This window comes from Anabrus simplex, chromosome 12 (assembly GCF_040414725.1).
Source record: "Anabrus simplex isolate iqAnaSimp1 chromosome 12, ASM4041472v1, whole genome shotgun sequence".
Lineage (NCBI taxonomy): Eukaryota > Metazoa > Arthropoda > Insecta > Orthoptera > Tettigoniidae > Anabrus > Anabrus simplex.
The window spans coordinates 51,844,819-51,860,327 of NC_090276.1; the positions used below are offsets into that span (position 1 = coordinate 51,844,819).

At 38.2% G+C, this 15,509-nt stretch overlaps 1 protein-coding gene across 7 annotated transcripts in view; it reads right to left on the reverse strand.

The window, feature by feature from the left end:
* Nucleotides 1-1,829: 1,829 nt before the first annotated feature.
* The window catches only part of SA1 (stromal antigen), a 168,688-nt gene continuing 155,008 nt past the window's right edge, over nt 1,830-15,509 (reverse strand). For all 7 annotated transcript variants that reach the window (XM_067156395.2, XM_067156393.2, XM_067156392.2 and 4 more), the window contains exons 20-21: nt 9,218-9,281; nt 1,830-7,181 (exon numbers count right to left, since the gene is read on the reverse strand). In XM_067156395.2, coding sequence (XP_067012496.1) covers nt 7,175-7,181; nt 9,218-9,281 — 71 coding nt within the window. In that variant the 3' untranslated portion in view covers nt 1,830-7,174. The remainder of the gene's footprint in view (nt 7,182-9,217; nt 9,282-15,509) is intronic.

Genomic DNA, 15,509 nt, shown 5'->3' on the forward strand with positions numbered 1-15,509 from the left:
TCATGATAATGTTGCTTTTCTATACTAATTCCCCCTTTGACCGTAATCGAGAGGTGAAATCCGTTTTATTTACGGACAATCTGAAATAGTTTGCACCTCTGGTTTTGAAACTTAACGGTATTGTAATCATTGTCAGTAGTAAGTACATACAATCTTCAACATTTCCTGCAAGTTTAACGTTGAAGTATTCAAACCTGGCATTCTTGGCACATGAGAGCATGGCAATAAGAGGCATAATTCAGTAACAAGTGTATTAAATTTCAATGAATTTTCAGAGAAAACAGTGCATCTCATTACATGAAAGATGGTCCGAGCTCCACGTCCTGCGCAGCTGTATAGTGTGTATAATTAGAAGCATTCAGAACACAAGCAGGAGTGAAAATGAACAAGAGAACAAGTTTTACAGCATCTTCAAGTTGACTGTGTTAGAATATGCTGCAGAAAGTAGAGTGAGAATGGCGAGTCATAAATAGGAAGTGCAGCTGTGTACGATTCGTTAGTGGCGTAACCATGGAGACAAATTATTGGAAGAAAAAATGTGGACATAAATGTTCCAGCGTGGGTTATACAGATAAGAGATGATAACGATGTAAATCACGAAATAACACAGTTTAAAGCATGTCAAAAGAGGAGAATATCCTAGATGATGCCTCGCAGGTCGCTGATCCTAATGCCAGCTCACCCTCAACCTCATCAGAGTGAAAATGAAATGGCGTATGGCTCTTTAGTGCTGGGAGTGTCCAAGGACATGTTAGGCTCGCCAGGTGCAGGTCTTATACACCCAGTCCCTGTGCCAACAAAATTAACCAATGATGGTTAAAATTCCCAACCCAGCCAGGAATCGAGCCCGGAACCCCTGTGACCAAAGGCAAACACGCTAACCCTTTAGCAACGGAGCCGGACATCAGAGGAGTTAATAAGATGAAATGAATGGCATGGTATATAATAAGAAGGGAAGGTGAAACCCAGTATTGGCACATAGCCTACTCCTGTCAAATAATACCAAGGGGTCTACTCAAAGCTCTATCCGACATACGAACCACCATCAGCAGAATCATATGTTCTCAATCCATACGGACACTACGGAGAGGTCTGGAACAGAATTCAGGTTTTTGGCACGCACTTTAGTGATTAGAAATTATATAGTACCACATCTCCTACCCTGCCGGCCATGAATTGTTTTTGACCAACAGGACTCAAACTGGCTAACCAGTGTCAGAACATACAGACTTGACGCCTTAATGATCACGGACTCATGGGAAGTAAATAAATAAATAAATAAATACATAACAGAAAACAAGCGGGACGTGCTTTTTTAATACAGACGTCTCCAGATGAGCAGTGCACTATCGTTAGAAGCAAAAAGTACAAAGGCAAATAATTTTTTAAAAAAAGTTTATTTACAAACGGGATACATTATCTTTGCAACTTACTGCAATTAACTAAAACTATACATACACTTTCGATACAAAAAATCTTTCTCGCATTAGTTGGTACTGCAAGATTGAATTCTACATCCAAAATTTACTATAAATAAATATCATTTTCCACTTGCTGCTCTTTCTGTATGGATGAAGTGTTTTTACATCTGTCCCTTGACATAAGCCAGAACAAAAATGTAGCTTCCATGGCTGCGACTATATGGAAGCTGTTGAATTAATGACATTCAGAGCACGACCAGTGTATCTGGCGTTATGAAAGATGCTACTCATGAGGCAAGTCGTGTTGCAATAGCACTGACAATGTGCCTCACTTCTCATTACATCTTGTACACATCACTGTAGCGCTGTCATCAGTTTTTGCAGTTTCCCTATAATCGAATAACCTGGGGATTGAACCAGCCTCCAAAATGAAGACTAGACGGAAAGGTGTAAGATTGCAGTACAATATCGTTCTGTTAAATGCCAACAGACAGCAGAAAAATAAGCAAAGTTGTTCAAGATATCTATAACAAAAATTGTTGAGAATTATAGTGGTACAAGACCTTTTGGAATGCTAGGGAGTCAATAACTCTACTCTTGATGCTGTTCCCATCTATCTGCATAATGGATTGCATAAATAAAAGTATATAAGTGTGGTGACAATTTACTTCCCATGTCTCTGGATTCATGGATTGTGTAATATTAATAACTTATAGGAACGGAAACAATCTTGCAGTACCAACTGACAAATATAATTATATACATTTCTATTTACATGTTTTTATACATCTACATACAAGTCTTTTGAAAGTTCCATCTATAGAATGGAATGCATAAATATACAATGCCCCAGAACTTAACACTCATTAATTTCTTCTAGGAATCCAGTTCATAAATCTGATGCTGTGAAATGTAAAATCCTACACAATATACTGCAAATTACCATCTGTGGGTACATCTGGACCTAAGTATGCATAAAGCCTGACCGGATAGCAAAAAATGTGTTGGTGAAGCACATCAAGTTCTTTACTGCAGGTAAAATGAATACCAATCAATCAATCAACCTACAAACCCCTGGAGGAAAGTGAGTAGTGGCATACATTAAAGAGTATTCAAGGTATAAAAAAAATAACACATTCTGGGAAGGCAGCTGGGATAATTTCATCAACTGAAGGACTTCGTAACATAAAATCAGCTAAATTCTGAGGACAAGATGTCTTCAATCAACTGTGGCAGATAACAGGATCAAACACTTTAGATATTTATGTATTATTTCTGGATGTTTTAAACAAAAACATAGAAAACTGAATACCCTTTGCATCATGATAAGATTGAAGTATGACGTGATGTGCAAACATTCAGATAGATGGCCAAGATCTCAATAAAGCAGAACAGTTTAAATATCATGGTTCTTTGGTAAATGCTGACAGTGACACTATTCCTCCAGACGCCCATACACGAGTAAATGCAGCGGCAAACTAGGAGTTCTCTGCGATCATCAGATACCAATCTACCTGTAGTCCAAGCTTTACAGGACTGTTGTTCACCCCGTCACTCTGCATGGCTCTGAATGTTGGCCAGCAGCAGCCTAGCACTTCGTGGCATGGAGGTGCGCATACACTTGGCCTGACCAGGCTAGATCATGTCACCAACATTGAAATCCGAAAAATCATGAGGGTTGCCCTGATTGTGTAGACAAGGTGTTTGAAACCATGCTTCATGCATAGAGAAGGTACATCTATTGTACATCACGTCATCTGGAAATAGGCCACGTGGTTGGTCCAAGAAACATTGGAAGACATGTACTAAGTTCATCTTGCTCCAAATGATGTGCTTAACAGAAAACAGCGGACCCTGCTACACAAACGCTAAGATTAAGATGATGATGATGATGTGGCATATAAACGGTAAATATTTAGGAATCACTGTGAAATAGGCCTTGGATGGTTAGGAGAGGAGCAGTGTCTTGTCCGAATGCTACAGACAATTCAATTGCCTCATTTATAATACCATTTTAAACATGAAATCCAGAAATGGCACATCAATGGCCACAAATGCTGTACATGCAGAAAGTAAGTTTTGTCAATAGAAGAAAAATTCGGTCTGCTTACAGTGCAGGCCAAGTGAAATAAGGCATAGCTTCATCTATCACGGCAGGACTAGAGTGACAAGTGCTACCTCAAAACGTACCATATTGCCCCATTATACAGAATTTTTAACTTCAATGGAAATTAAGATTTGGAATATTATTCCTTATCATTATATTTGATTCTTTAACATTCAATTTACGATTAGGCAATTGGTTATGAAGCCCACATCTTTAGCAGCTGCATTTAAAAATAGAGATTCTTGCAAAACACAGGAAAGCAACCAATTTTGGTCACATATTACAAAATTACATATACAGCCTGATACAATTATTCATAGATGGCAAGGCAGAACAGAAATGTGGCCGTGGGCAGAGAAGATTATACTAGATGTGGAGCCTGTAACAATGATTCTACATCCAGAAACAAAAATATGAAAATGAACACCATGATAATCACCAACCGACATTGAGGAAAATGCACCAGAAGAAATACATAGTAATAGGGAATTAAAAATTGTCATGAACTGTACCGAATTCTGATGCAATGAACAACAAATCAATTTTGAATCACTCAGAGCCAAAATCACACTTTCACAGTCAATAATGCAAAATGAGACAGCAGGAAAATAATACTTAGATGAATTCTGTTGTAATCATTTAGCCTTTTGATATTATTTACATGCAAATACCACAAACTCTGCAGAAAACATGGTGATAGACTGTACACAATACAGAACTCTTAGAAACAGAACTAAGCAACTAATTACGAACAGAGACAATAACTTGACACAGACCTGGAAAAAGTCAATTGGCATAGCAGCAGGGTCCAACCGTCTCACTTGACATAAATAGCAATTTTACTCCGTCTAAAGTGGGGCCAGTTCAATTCCCCATATAGTCACTAAATCATGACAATAATTACCCGCAAAGTGATCATTTCACATTTTGAACTATCAGCATGAAAGACGTCAAGTAAGTGCTAAATTCAAATACATCTAACGCTATAGACTTCCACTTACTTGTGTCAAGCTTCTCACATTCATCTATACTATCCGAACTCTTCTTCTTTTCCTACCCCGAGGTATCGAAACGTAGGGACATTTTCACACCCTTTGTGGCCCTGTCTTTTGGCCGATACCTTAATTTATTGAAGTGTCCGACCTCTTGTATTTTTCCCCCCCATGGTAAGTGTTAAAAGAGGATGATCATCCAGTTGTACTTCCTCTTAAAAATATAATCACCACCACCACACTATTGTTATCTCCATATCATTAATTAAAAATATCATCGGCGTCCTGCTGCCAATACTCACTCATATCTTCAACCACTGTATGGCAAATGGGACATTTTCCAAAATTTGGAAACACCGCTGGTAAGGCTCCAAAAACTTTGTTGTTAAATTCCCCATTAGACTATCGGCCAATACCTCTTTCAAAAGTAACTGAACGACTGATTCACTTACAAGTTACGGAATATCTCACCAAGCACGCTCTCCTTGACCCCCTTTCAATCAGGCTTTAAGAGAGAACACAGCAGTGCAGCAGCCTTACTGCGAGTGACAGACAATATCAGACATGCAATAGATAAACAGAACCTGACTTTACTTTAGTAAATTCAGTAGTGTGTCTGTTACTGTTAAACCTCTTTTGTACAAGCTTTGAAATCTCAATTTTAATACATTACAGTGTTCTCCCCAGAAATTTTCGTCAGTCAGGTGGCAGGGATGAGTAGCCGGACGGGAATACTACGTAAAAAAATGAATATGATAAAATTTTAATGTATTCCCCACAGGGCTTTCACAGTAATATATGACACTAACAGCAAAATTGAACTATTTTAGTGTTATTATCCTTAAGAAATCATAACAGAGTATTTTGAACTTCTAAGAGTTCTACTGCTTGTTCATATTCACACAGTACCGGGGATTACCAGTCTGTTGCTACGGAATGCCCTACAAATTTGTGACGTCATGCGAAATAGAGTGCTCACTTGCGATTCCATGCCAATCCAGACACTGCTCGCGCACGACACTATGCGATAGACAAACACCGGTGTAACTGATGCAATCATGCTGAATTTAGGCTACATTTTAATTCGGGGCACCCAATGACTCAAATATGTATCAATATTATGTAACTAGCACATAACCAGGATATCTTAGCTGGGCGGTCAAAAGACTTCATTATGGTGCGGGATGAAACAATCAGTTTAATATTAGTCTCCCTAATTCGATACTAGGAGAGACTTCTGTGAAAAAAAGCTCAGAAGAAGGAGATAAAGAAAAATACTTCAGAGATAATAAATAAGATTATACCTCATCGTAATCCCTTACTTACTGGTAAAGTATGAAGGCCCTGATATGTCCACGTATGTTCTTAATATAAATTAAAGCCACATTAACAATGTTAAAGTGTTAAAATTTCAACCTATAAAGAATTATCCAACAATAAATTTATCAATTCCAGACTAAGATTAAAATACAGTTAAATATTTTTGGACCAAGTTGGTATTTAGGCACAATCTTGGATTTTTAAAGAAGCATTGCTGCTGTTGAAGACATCTAGATCATTAATTCCATAATAACAGCAAAAGTTCTCTTTCAAGGTGAAAGGATCATAATTTCAAAACTTCCTGAACATATGGAGGAGTTGGTGAGGTGCATTTTATCATCCCCATTCTTTTACATTTTATATTCAATAAATCTATCAAAAAACCCCTGTATACCAATGGTCTGGAATGGTATTCAACCAGTAATTCTGGCCTAAAAAATCCAACCCTCTACAGGCATGATCAACTCCATGATAGGCAAGAGTTTTCATTTATTTGACTAGTAACATTAATCTGTAATTTTTTATAAAGAAAATAAGAAAAGTTTTCTTCGCAAACAGATTTCTGCTGAAGGTATATTCATATCTAGAAGCTAAGAAAGTTTTTACCGGTTAAAAATTAAAAATACACCTCCGCAAAAGTATCTACAGGTAAAACACAATAACAAAGAGTGTCAAATTAGCATTATTATGGTTGACCATTTCTCTCATCCAAATTAAATGTTTCAATGATCTCAGAGTATAAATCCATGATGACCAACTTGCCAACCAATTGGAACTACGAGTATTGTAATATTATGCCTCAATTCAGAGTCAAGTGTTCCAGAGCCCCAGCCTTCTGGGTATCTTGTAGATTCTGGTACAGTTGCTGTCAACTTTACGCTTGCAAATTATCCATTCAACTGTAAAACAAATAACTTTTCATTATCACTACCTAATGCAATTCTACAGAAGGAAATCATGTTCTGAGACAATCACACTTACTACTATTATTTTAATGCTTAACATCAAAACTTCTGAACAGTTAAATCCTTGTCTACTGAGCTCTTACCTTCACACTTTCCGCACATGATAATAATGAAATGTCATTTCGCTCCTTTACTTTTTCCCTTCCTTTTCTTATTGGGTGGGGGTAGAAGGGTCAACAACGTGAACAGCTGTCCTAGACAGGCCATTTAGATACAAGCATTCCCACCAATAAAATTATCTACTGTAATGAGCAAAGCACTGGGGCATGCATATTAAAGAATAACAGACACTGTGATCTCAATGGAGAACAGCCCACAGTTTGTACTGACCAAGGAGATGTACTTTTTCGATACAACCGCAAGGATATTTCAGTACCTGCAACAGAAAAATAAAAAAATGAGATCCATTTCCTCCTAGATAACATGGAACAGGAGAAGTGAATAACAGAACCTATGGGTGGTTGGTACATTAATAGTGACAACACTTCTGTATATACCCCATGAAACGAATAAAGGGTCTCTCACCTAAGTCATTACCTCGCACTACACGGATACTCTGTGCATCTGGAGTGCTGTCTATGAGCTGGCAGTTTAAAGGAGACACAATGTTATTGAAAGATTATTCTACCGTAATTGGATAAGGGTTGAACGTGGCTGCGACAATGTCAAGCTTTTCAAGAGGCATGGTGGGTAGGATTCTTCAATGACGGACACTACCATGTAGCCAACATGTCTTGGCCAGGCCACCCTGGCATCAGTGAAGAGGACGTGCAGGTTGATGGCACACTACTGGTGATGGATGCCAACCGAATGATTCGTGAGTTAGCCTGAGAGACATGAATGCTGCCTAAGACTGTGCTTTATATACTAAAGGACCACCTCGGCATAAGAAAAACAGCATCGTAACGGGTTCCATACCATTTGACGGAATTGCAGACGTGGCACTGATATGACGCTGCACAAACCTACATTTCGAGTGCGAAGGTGGGGCTTTCCTACACCGCATCATTACGCTGGGCAAGACATGGGCCTGACTGTACAAGCCAAAAATGAAATATCAACTGAATGATTGGTGTCATTACTGGTCCCCATGAAAATCAACAGTTCATTAGAACACCACCAGTGTGAAGTTGAGGTCGATTCTGATGTAGGACCTCAAGGACAGATCCTGAATGCGCAGTACGATTGTTCATTTTCAGAAGATAACCTGTGACCTACGTTGAAAAAAAAATTTCGGCAGACTCCTCCCATTATTTACAGGACAATGCCCGAGCATATGTGGCACAACCGGTGGCCAAGTTATACGCTTCAGGGGGCTTGGAAGTATTCTACTTCCCCATACTTGTCGGACTTAAGAGCCAGGCTCCTCACTCACACCTATCCTATCAGACCTCCTCTGGTCAACTTTTGTTCATTTCTGACCCTGACAGTATTCGGTCGCGAGACCTAGGAAGTCTTTCATTTTCAGACCTTTCGTAGCCTTTGTCATTCTTTGGCCGATACATTCAGTTTTTGAAGTGTCAGAACTCTTTTCACATTTTCCCTCCGATTAATGTTAATAGAGGATGGTTACCTAGTTGTACTTCCTCTCAAAACAGCAATCACCACCAACACATTGCTATTTTTACTTGATTCCGAAGATAAGGAACCACTTCCGAACTGTTCCATTTGCACCAAAAAGAGAACAGGTCCTGAGACAGGTTCACTATGACTTCTGCATCTTTGGCATTAGATTCTACAAAAAGCTGGTGATTACATCAAGGGACCGTAAAGGTTAACAGAGGTATCTATTTTGTATCGCTTGTAACAAAATAGTTTCCACTATTGAAGTACCAGCCCTTATATATTACTGTATTTTACCAGCGTGTTAGTCATACTATCTTTTCTTTTGAGAGTTCTTGTACCTTCCTTGACCAAGGGTGGCACAATTAAATAACAACAAGATTTAATACAAGTGATAAAATTATGATTTTCTGGAAAATATTTTTATGGAAATTATCAAATAAAAAATTCTCCTTCTTCAACAGGAAGTTGCAACACACTTCTTGTACAGGAAGTTGCAACACACAAAACAAAACAAAATTGTCTATTTAAGGTAGAATACTGCTTCCAGCAAATGTTTATATTGTCATTAATATGGTCTGGAGTGCCAAAGAGTATGATGACTAATCACCATTATGTATGCTCATTATATTAATGATGTTGTGATGATACTGTTTCTGTTAATTCTTCAGTTTGCTACATCCTTCCTGCAGATGCAGATAAATAACTGGTATGATGTCCTTATCTGTATGTAGGTAATATTGTAGATAGCTAATTTTTATACTGCCTTCCAAGTTCCATCACATTCTGTCTAGCAACCAGTTGGACTTTTGTATTTGAGCAGTTTTAGATCGGTTTATATGTACATACCCGCCAATGAATTCCTGGTCAGAAGTAGGTTCTTCAGCATCTTCTCCAACTTCCTCTTCCTCCACTGTAATCACAGAGAATATTTATGGTTATAAAGTTTCGGACAATTTCTATACAACATATTTACAGATAATTTGCAAGTATCCAAAGCAAAACATCAGTAGAATAGAAAGTGATGAGAAAATAGATATTTTATATTTGGCATTACTACTGCCATTTACAACCCCTTGTTTATGGTTTTTTAAAGAATGAAAAAAGAAAAACATCCTGCACAGGAACATAATGTATGTGAAACCCCGCTCCACCTTTTATTGTTACAATTTGCTTTACTTCACACCGAAACAGATAGGTCATATGGAGACAATTGGATAGGAAAGATCTAAGAGTGGGAAGGAGGCGACCATGGTCTTAATTAAGGTATGGCCCAGCATTTGCCTGGGGTGAAAATGGGAAACCATGGAAAATCATCTCAGGACTGCTGACAGTGGGGTTCAAGCCTGCTATCTCCCGAATTCAAACAGGTGGCAACTTAACCCATACAGCGCAGCCACTCGCTCGGTAAAAATGTGTTAATCACCTTCAGTGCACTTGAATTGTTTTGATACAGAATATAATATTTCATCCGTCTCTTGAATTGAGATCAGGGAAGAGAGGACAAGGGAGACCAAGATTATGATGGGATGGACAGTGTGAAGAACAGCATAGGACAACGGAACCTGGACTGGAACACAGTGTTGGATGAGTAACGGTGGAGAGACAGGATGAAGTGGAGAGGAACCATATTTGCCCCCACCTGTTGTCAGCTGGAAAAAGAGAATTGATGATGATGATGATGATGATGAGGAAGAGAGTCTTATGACAACCAACTTTATTGCAAGCTTTATTTCTAATGAGGAGTGAAATACATGCATTAATGGGAACAGACGAAGAGGAAAAAAGCTGAAAGTTCAGTGTCCAAAGAGAGATATTCTCAAAGTAAATATAATGCCAAAAAAGGGATGTGATCACAATCTTCAATTGCCAGAAGCTGTGATTGATGTAAAAAAAGCCAACATTCAGGGATTTGGCCCAACCAGAACTGTAGAAGAAATGAATGAGTTAACAACTTAATTTGATCAGTGATCCATCAAAAGAGTGTTTCTAGGTAGAAAACCCTGAAAGATTAAAATGTTCAGATTCAAGGAACATTTTATAAAACCTAAACCTAGCAGTAAGAAATTTTTACAAAACACTCTTAGTGGTTGAAATTTAGTTTTAACCCATTAAGGACCAAGCACTGAAAAAACATAGTTCTTTGGAATATTATTGTATATGTCTCTTGAAATTAGATCAGAAAGACCAGAAAATGTGGGAACAAAAAGTATTTACAAATAGTTTAGGTTCAACATAATGTTGCGATTACACAACTTTGGACATAGTACGAATCTTCATTTAGCGAGATAAATGTTTGGAAACAGTTTGAATGAAGATGAATATTGCATTTTTGACACTTGTAAATTGTTGCGTTCTTGCACAGTCAGCATCTACCTTTGGTTCCCTCTTGCATTATGAAATGTCCTATTTGATCACAATGCACTTCCGTGGGTAAAGCTGCCTTTGGCAGTCGTCCATAATTAGAATTGTCTCTCCCTTCTATGTCAATTTCTTTATTGCCTTCCTCGTCATCACCGCATACTTCATCATCTTTAGTGTCATCACCTTCAGATTTCATCAGGGTCAGAGCTATATATGGTCTAAATTGCAGCTGAGAAATTTTTTCATCGTTTACAAGTCTACGTATTTTCCAAGAATTGACAATGAAACTGTCAACCAAATAAATAAACAGAGGTCACCACCACTTTTTACCCCTAACTCGAATCCTGTAATTGGCAATGCCATTGTCGTGCTTTAAATGTTGAAGTTGCTCCAGTATGAAGCAAAGATTTTGACGCAGTCAGTAACAATGCTATAGTAGCTGCTTCATCATTAGCAGAACTTGTGAATCGAAGTACAGTGAAAATACTTCGTAAGGTGACTTACCACCTATACCTCGATTCTCTGTTTTTGGAGGGACCACGGGAAAAAAAAAGTACAATACAGGAAAACGGAAAATCCGGGAACGAATGAACCATCAACAATTTGGCTAAACATCACCAAAATGAAATATGTATACTTTTATTCCTGGCTCTCTAGACCAGGGTCGCCATATCACCATTAAATAGCTCCTCAATTAAAGGTAACCGTAGAATGACTGAACCTGGAACCAGTTCTCATATGCAGGTAAAAATGCCTAACCTGGCCAGTAATCGAACCCGGGCCCTCCTAGTGAGAGGCAGGCAAGTTAGACCGCAGGGCTGCCTTCAAACGTTAATTACCGGTACGTGACTTACAAATCTCGAAACTTCACATTCAGTTTTACCAGGGAAACTTCATCAGTTTCCTCTGAAAACTTCTTTCAGTTCAGCAACTTTGATCAGCCAAACTCTTCAAAAAATCTAATACCCGTAACGCGAAGCCAAACAACAATCGACCAGAAGTAGTTTTTCATTCTCTAATCTAATAAAATAAAGCACATTAGATACAAAAGCATCCAACATGATGGCAAAATCCTTTTTTTCTATCTTCCATTGTAATTTGGTCACCAGTACACTGTTCCTAGTCAGTTTATGAATATATTGTACCGTGTAAATTAGGCCTACGTCGACTTTTAAACGTTATGCCTCGCCCTGGTTATGTTGAACTTGAGAATATCGTTTTGAAAGTATCAATCCTCAAGTTCTCAAATGCATTATATTTAGTTCTGCCAGTCACTAATTACAATCAAATTGGAAAGAGAGAGGGGAAAAAAAAAAAAAAATATCATTAACACTTCCAAAATTACGATTATTCGCAACCTTGAGCTCAGCTGGAAAGCGCGCTCGCTGTACAAGTTGGTACGAGTGTGAAATGATACAAAGTTTTTAAACGTAACGTGCGCAAATAAAAAGACCACGGCTATTATAGCATTTTAACACAAAAACGTGAAATTCTCAGTCTTATATTAGAATGAAAACAGTAACAGGCAATCCCAAACCCTCCCATGGCTTTATGTATGTAAGTTGCAACGTCTGTTCTGGTCTCGATATCATAATCGTATACGATAATATTAAAATACTAAATTTGTGTTACTTAAGGAGCAGTTTCGATTCCTGCCTGAAAGCCCAGTGACTATACAGTGCCCTGAGCCAAATGCCGAAAACCTCTAATCCTGGACATAATGTAGATGAACATTTGACGAAACTCATCCGTCTTCAAATAGAGCTGTCGAAATGCGCTCTGTCTCCTTCCAATTGTCGTGGGCACTCTCTGTTTTATGATTTCCGAGGATTCTCTAAATACTATCCGAATGCGATGCTAAGATGATTGATCCCTTATGCAAGTTCAGCGCCGATCGCTTTTCCAGTACAGTACTTCTTCAAATTACCACAATGATGGGGCGTCAACACCAAGATTCGTAAGTATATCGCAGCCGTCTTTTCGTAAGATACAGTTTCTTGAAAAACACGTGATCGAGGATTTAGTGTTGATGGGACTGAAATTTCTGGACGGTTGATTCGGGAAATCGTTTCTTCGAGGAACGGATAAGGCAGGATTTTAACAATGTGATTTCATTAGGATGCTCGCGGGACCATGTAATTTGAACGAATAATACGGGAAAACGTAGTTTCCGGAAACGTATAATCGAGGTTCTACTGTATTGATTTTTATTTCTTCGATTTCAGCCTATTCTTCTAAGGTTGGTGAAGTACAGACAGGAGCAACTTTTCTCCAGCCTGGGAGCTGCTTCTTCTTCCTCCTTTCTGCTCGCTTTTTAGGTTTCTTTACAGCTAACCTTCAGGTTCATACTCCAGTTCTTGTTCCATACTTACATGTATTTCAAAGGTATCAGCCACGTCACATACTTGTTCATCTTCCACAAGACAAAGAAAGTCCTCTTCATCCGTTCCTTCATCAACATCAGGTGAAATATCAACCGTGTCAATGTTGTCTGCATTCACCAAGTCGTCGTCGTCGTCATCATCATCATCATCATCTTTTCCTTCTTCTTGTAAGATAGCTAAGAGTTCTGCCATAGTTAGTGTTTTCTGGTTAATGTGACACATGTTGGAAAACAAAAAGGTCCTATTCATAAAATAATTAATTTTTTAATACAGTTTAGCATACGGTACATTTCTTCTGATATTGTTTCTTTATCAACACACATTACAGTTTCATGCTTCCTCATTGCACTACAAATGCACACTTCAACAATGAAGAAAGGAACAGAGTTGCAAGTACAGTCATGGTGAGCAGTCTATGAATCAGGAATACATCCTTGTTAATCCTAAAGTTGCATAAACGCAACATTATTGTAAATTTAAAAAAGATGCTTCACGTGATAGATTCATTGTGTAAAAAAGACCTATTGTCTTACAAGTATGTCTATACAATTTGAATATATAAAAACAGACACAAAATATCTGTTCTATTTCTGAAACAAATTTTTGAACTCAACCTGGTTACATGTTGCTATTTTTTCAATCTTAAAAAATTCAGAAAAAAATGCCATTTTATGTATTTAGCATGGACAACCAGATCAACAATATTTCTAGGATGTTCATTCAATATATCGATGCTTAAAATTAAAATTCACTGCAACCTTAAGTCGGGGCAAAGACAAATATAAAATGTTGCGTTAATGCAACGTTGGGCCTTAATGGGTTTTAACACAGCCATTTTCCAATACATCAAGTAGTTTACAGGAAATGTAAGAAAAATATTGCATTTTGAATTAAAATAATAATTTCATAATAGAACAATATACAAAAGAAACTCGAAAAGATAATAGAATTCCATTTAACCACAGGAATAAATCACAATATTTTCTTCTTCTTCCTCCTCCTCCTCGCCTTTGCCCAATTACCTAGGCTTTTGAATGAATGTAGCCTAGTTTTACGGACATTCCTGGCTCCGACCCTACATGGAGAGGGATGTATTCTCCAGTGCATCTCTCTGCAGTGGTTCACAGTGCGATGTGTCATCTGCATATGAAGATGTGCATTAAGACGAGCACGAATACCCAACTCCCAAGCTAGTGGAAGTAACTGGGGCGATTAAAATCCCTGGTCCGCCTGAGATCAAACCACAGGTCAATAAAATGACCATTTAAAGCATCAGAAGCAGAAATAAACCACAATATGTCATATTAATAATAATGGACAGTCAACATACAGTACATACATACATATCTCACGTTGTTCCATCTACACGGTGGGTCGGCGAATGAAGCCCCTCCACCAACTTCTGTCTTTGTACTTTTCTCCTTCTTCAATGTTGTCCTAGTCCCCTCCTCATTGCTGAATGTCATTTTTCACCAGATCTGTATATCAAATTCTTGGCCGCCCTATTGGTTTTGAATATTTTAACTAGAGATCATACATTTTTCTTGGTATGCGATCAGGATCTATCCTTCGCATGTGACCTTACCATTTGAGTCTACGCACAGTTATGTTATCCTGCATTCTGCCAACCTGAGCCATGTCCCTGATGATCCCATCTCGTCTTGTTTTGCCAACCATCACTCGGACGAATCTCATTTCAGCTGCCTGAATCCTTGCTTCATCCTTTTTCTTCATGGTCCAGGTCTCACTCCCATATGGCAAAACTGGCATGTAATAAGTCAGATAAATTGCTTCTTTGTATTTCAATGGTAATTTTGGTTCCATATTAGGTCTCTGAGAACTCTATAGAATGTTCCCCCAGCTTGAATCCTGCTGGTAAGTTCCTCTTCAATGGAGACTGTTGCTGATATCATGCTTCCTACATATTTGGATTTGTTGGATATCTTGAGTTGTTTAACCTCTATTTCAATGTAAACCTTCAGGTTGACCATTTCTCTGCATAACCAACACTTCACTTTCTTCCTGACTGAATCTTAGGCCGTACCCTTTAGCTGTTGAAATATTGTTACTGTCCATGCACTGATCTGATCCTGAACATCCTCCTTGGAATCTCCCCCATATACAGATGTCATCAACAAATAGCATGACTTTCATTTTGTTGTCACCAACGTTTTGGCATACTTGTTGTTGAATCTCATTCATCACAGTAATGAAGAGAAGAGGTGACAGAACTCCACCTCGTCTTAGGCCCGTAATTATTCTAAAGGGTTCCGTCATTCCTGATGGTGTTTTGACCCTACTACTGATGTCTTCATATAAATTCTCAATTCGTTTTATTACGTCATTATTGATTCCACTGTTTCTCAGCACTTTCCAGACTTTGTCCCTGCTTA